Raw genomic sequence first — 5,000 nt, 5'->3', positions numbered from 1 at the left:
GAGAGTATGGGTAAAGGGGGAAAGTGGAAAAGGAAACCGCCTTAGGGAGACGTGGCAGAACTTGCCGTATTTCTATGAAGGGAAGGGGATGGGGATGGGGTACCTGTGAAGTAGATTGATAGGCGGTCCATGTCGTCGTGTGGTATTTGTATCCACACCTGTAGGGGATTCATCAAGGTGGCCAAGGTGTGTGCCATCGTCGTGTCCATCTCGCAAACGCTGCCTTTGTGTAGCCACTATCACTCACCGTAAATAACCGTGACCTGAGCCAGATACGGCGAGAAAGGGTTAGGACAAAGGGCGATTTTGGCCTAAAATGTTCGGCGTCTCTGGAGAGGCACCGCGGCATAGCACGAGTAATCCTTCGCTTGACTGGGTCGCAGCCGGCGGCAGGGCGGCTCCCTCCCGCTTCGGCGAGGAAAGCCCTTCGCACCGACGCCTCTGCACCGGAACGCGGGCGGATATTGGAGTTGTAGTGACGGGGTGTGGTGACGGTGACAACTGATTTGTAGAGCGGATGATGGCCTTGGGAGCGGGATGAAGGGGAACGAGAATCGTCGAGGGATGTTGTTTTATACTTTGCTAGGACGAGGCGAACGGTTTGGCATCCTTTATGAAGGAATGCGGCTTGGGGCGGGGGGGGGGGGGGCATTGTTATTGTCTAGCCTTAGTTCGTCTGTGCTTTGAACATTTCTTTGAGCTTTCCCTTGTTACGTCATTAGCCTAAGAAATATGTCTGAATGGCCATGTTTTTTCTTAGGTTTATCGAAATGTCTATCAATGGAGCTAATATATATATATATATATATATATATATATATATATATATATATATATATATATATATATATATAACAATAATCTCAATGGTTTTGTACTTTCCAATGTTAAAGACAATTTAGTATTGTGAAGTGTAATACGATGACTTAAAGAAGCACTATGTGGTAGGCAGAGTGCTTGAACAGTGGAGGCACGTTGAGAGACAACGTAGATGTGTTCCGGGGTGCCATTATGTTAAGAATGGAGTTCATAGAGCCTGCAGACTGCCTGCAACACTCGATCGTAGTTTCTCCTAATGGCAACAAACGAATGTTGTAGGCACGCTGCAAACTGAGAAAACGTCGTATGATTTTCTGCCTCTTTTGTTAATGGTATATTGATTAACAAGCCAAATTGCCTAATTGATATTGACTCGTTAATCATTTGTATTTTCCCTTTCGCAGGTCTTCCTGACCCATTTGCCAAAATAAGTGTAGAGGGGTCAGGACAATGCCACTCCACAGACACATGCCGCGCCACACTCGACCCAAAATGGAACCAGTATTATGACCTGTAAGTATACAAGTTGCGTTTCGTTTTACTCAGGTGCGAAACCTCACAAGGAATCCTTTATTGTATCTTGGCGGAGGATCGACCTCTCTCCCCTCCCTCTCTCCTCCATCCCCCCTCTCCCTCCCCTCCCTCTCCCTCCCCTCCCCTCCCCTCCCCTCCCCTCCCCTCCCCTCTCCTTCCCCTCCCCCCCCCCTATCTCCTTCCTCCACCACCCACCTCCTCACCACAACACCCACATCCTATACACTCCTGTTCTCTCTTCCCTTCTTCCACCCCTGCTCCTCCCCCTTTCCCTTTGCCTTCTCCCGCACATTGAAACGCAGAGGTATTGCCACTGTCACTGAAGCTCGTTTCCCTTCGTTTCGCCTTCTGTTTGGACAGGGTGAGTGAGGTCTTTCCCGGCCAATGAGGTCGACAGGGATAGAGCGTGTGGTATTTCAAGCAGAGCAAGCAAGAGGCACTGACGAAGTGTAGGGCGGTGTAGTAGCTAGAGTTAAATGGGTTTGTTTCCAAGGGATAAATTGAAGATTTTTTTTTATGTATGAGTATGTGGGACGTGGCTGTATTCTGAAGAAGTTCGGTGTCTGGCTTCGGAGGAACAGCATGAGTGAGACGCAAACATTGTGGTGTTGTGTTGTCCCCTTTGGCGATACGTGCAGGGGGAGTGTTCGCCCTTTGCCAGCCCGCTCTGCCCCTCGCTTTCCTGCTATTGCTCGTGCCATGATCCTTTCCTTTCTCCTTCCCATTCCCTTCAATGTTCCCTCTTCCCGTTTCCTTATTTTCTTTCCCCCTTCCCCTCCCCATTCCCTCCCTTTCTCTCTGTTCCCTTCCTTTTCCCTTTCCCTTTCCACTCTTTTATTTTCCTTTCTATATCCCTTATCCTCTTTTCTCCACTCCCCTCTCATCCTCCCTCTTCTTTTGCTCTCCTTTTCCGTCTCCTAGCTCTCCCGTTCCTCTCCTTACGGGTTTCCATTGCTCGCTTGCCTCCTCTCTCCCTCTCTCCCCTCTCCCCCATGTCATGCCTCCCCCGCCTTCTACCCTGCTCCCCCACCCCACTCCCCATCTCCACTCCCCACCTTTACCTCTCCCCCTCCCCTTCCCTCCTTGAGCCATTGTTGCAGGCTCTCTCTCGCCCCTTTGGACTGGAGGGTCTTAATAGTGTGAGTAGTCGTTCCAGCAGCGAACTAACAGCACAATAGCAAGCACAAGTATCACGCGCAAACCCTCCTCTGTTGCCCCCCCCCCTTCCCCCTCTCGCTCCCTCCCTTCCTCCCTCCCTCCCTCCTTCCTTCCTTCCTTCCTTCCCTCCCTCCTTCTCTCTCCCTCTCCCTCTCCCTCTCCCTCTCCCTCTCCACCGCGTCTCTCTGCTTCACGTCCAAACCTTCATTCCCTCCTTCCGTCTCCTTGTCCCCCTCTCAGTTTTTTTCAATCCCTCCCTCCCTCCTTCCCTCCTCTCTCTACTTCTTTCCCCGTCTCTCCGCTTCTCGCTCTTTCCCTCCTTCCGTCTGCTTGTCCCTCTCTCGTTCTTTCCCTCCCTCCCTCCTTTCTCTCCCTCCCTCTTCTCCCTCCCTCCCTCCCAATTTCTTTCCTTCCTTCCTTCCTTCCATTCTTTACCTTCCTTCCCTTTGTCTTGCCGACCGTCCGTCTTTCTCTCCCTCTCTCTCTCTCTCCTCCTCTCTCTCTCCTCCTCTCTCCTCCTCTCTCCTCCTCTCTCTCTCTCTCTCTCTCTCTCCTCTCTCTCTCTCTCTCTCTCTCTCTCTCTCTCTCTCTCTCTCTCTCTCTCTCTCTCTCTCTCTCCCTCCCTCCCTCCCTCCCTCCCTCCCTCCCTCCCTCCCTCTCCTCCCACGACGAATACCGCTAGGGTTTTAAAGCGGGCGCTCTCGGTCTCGCTTTTGGCTCGCTCGTCTTCCCTCAACCTTTGACACCTCCCCCCCCCCCTCCCCTCTCTCTCTCGCCTCTCTCTCTCTCTCTCCTCCTTCCTCTCCTCTCTCTCTCTCTTCTCTCTCTCTCTCTCTCTCTCTCTCTCTCTCTCTCTCTCTCCTCTCTCTCTCTCTCTCCTTCTCCCTCTCCCTCTCTGCCTTTCCCTCTCCCTCTCCCTCTCCCTCTCCCTCTCCCTCTCCTCCTTCTCCCTCGCTAACTCTCTCTCCTTCTTTCTTCAATGTCGTTCCCTTTCTTTTCCCATTTTGCTTGTTTGTCATTTTTCCACATCACTTGCCCCTTTCCTTCCACCTTGCTGTATCTTTCTTCCTTTCCTTTAATCTCCGCCAATTTACGGCTTCCCCCCTTCCTCTCTTTTCTGTCTCTCTCTTGTTTCCCTTCCTTGCCTTTCTCTCTTCAATATAAGCTTTGTTTATAGCCACGTATTTTTCTCTCGCTTCTCCCGTTTTTTCCTCTCTCCTCTAACCTCTATCTCTCCTCCCCCTCTCTTTCCTAGCCCCTGCCCTGTGTCCTTCTCTCCCTCTCTCCCTCTCTCCCTCTCGACTCTTTCGTCTCTGACTCTTTCCCTCTCCTCCTCCTTCACCCTCCCAATCCCTCTCCTTATTCACCCTCCCTATCCCTCTCCCTTCCCCCCCTCTCTCTGTCTCTCTCTCTCTGTCTCTCTCTTTCTCTCTCTGTCTCTGTCTTTCTCTCACCCCCTCTCCCTCTCTCTCTCCCTCTCTCCCCCTCTCCCTCCCTCTCTCCCCCTCTCCCTCCCTCTCTCCCCCTCTCTCTCTCTCTCTCCCTCTCCCTCTCCACACCATCCTCTTCCTCTTCCGCTCGCATTTTAAAGTTCTGTGCCTCATCGCCGTCTCGCCCTTAGTGTCTGCGGCCGTTAGTGGCTGTGTGTGAAGTCGGAGTTCAAGAAGAAATTCGGCTGGAAACTGGTGTTGCCTTGGCTGGTTACTCGCTAAACGGAAGGGTTGGTATTCGAGTGGTCGGGGCTGGGGTGGGGGTTGCGTGGGTAGAGAGGGGGTGGCGTTGCTGGGGTGAGGGTTTTGTGTGGGTGGGAGAAGGGGAGGCGGGAGGTGTAGTTGAAAAGAGTGATATGGTTGAGGGTAGATTGGGAATGGGACCGGGAGTAACAGAGAGAAAGGAAGAAAGAGAGGAAGATGGGCAGGAAAAAACAGAGGAACGAGATAAGAAAGACAAGTAATGTATCAAAGGAAACCCATAATTGCTCACCACCGGAAGTAAAGGGAAGGGATGAGCTGGAAGGGCCGGGGGAGGGCAGGGCCGCTTCGAAGGGCAAGGGAAAGGGCAGTGGAGCATTGCAGACTGGCACCGAGGGAGGGAGTAGGTGAACCGAGGGTGAGTCAGCAAGGAGCCTGCCATTGATCCCAGTGCCCGAGTCGCCCACCGGCTGGGGAGATGATGGGGCGCCTGGGTGCTGATGGCAGGGCGGGGAGACGGTTCGCTCCCGCCGCGTCAGGGACTGATGAGAGCGTGAGCCCGACGGGGAAGAGTCTCCGTGGGTCTCTCCTGCCCGGCTGCACGTTGTTGGTACTCGCGCCCGAAGGGTCCACTGATGCAGCTCGATCTTGAAGCTGGGAACGTTCGCTCCCTTGCCCCTGAGCCGGCGCTGCCACTGCCGCCCTTGCCGTCCCTGAAAATGCTAATGACATTCTTGAATCCAGGTGTAGTTCGCCGCACGTCAGCCGCGGCGTGTTAGGCTTCTAATCATGTCGGTG

The 5,000-nt window shown here is 53.3% G+C and overlaps 1 protein-coding gene across 2 annotated transcripts in view; it reads left to right on the top strand.

Annotated features, from left to right (window-relative positions):
• LOC119574258 (E3 ubiquitin-protein ligase SMURF1-like) overlaps positions 1-5,000 on the top strand; it is an 81,196-nt gene that overhangs the window by 34,563 nt on the left and 41,633 nt on the right. For both annotated transcript variants that reach the window (XM_037921417.1, XM_037921416.1), the window contains exon 3: positions 1,224-1,332. In XM_037921417.1, the coding sequence (XP_037777345.1) occupies positions 1,224-1,332 (109 nt within the window). The remainder of the gene's footprint in view (positions 1-1,223; positions 1,333-5,000) is intronic.

This window comes from Penaeus monodon, chromosome 6, assembly GCF_015228065.2.
Source record: "Penaeus monodon isolate SGIC_2016 chromosome 6, NSTDA_Pmon_1, whole genome shotgun sequence".
Classification (NCBI taxonomy): Eukaryota; Metazoa; Arthropoda; class Malacostraca; order Decapoda; family Penaeidae; genus Penaeus; species Penaeus monodon.
Note: the sequence above shows the minus strand (reverse complement) of the source record. Positions and strands in the feature narration are given on the sequence as shown.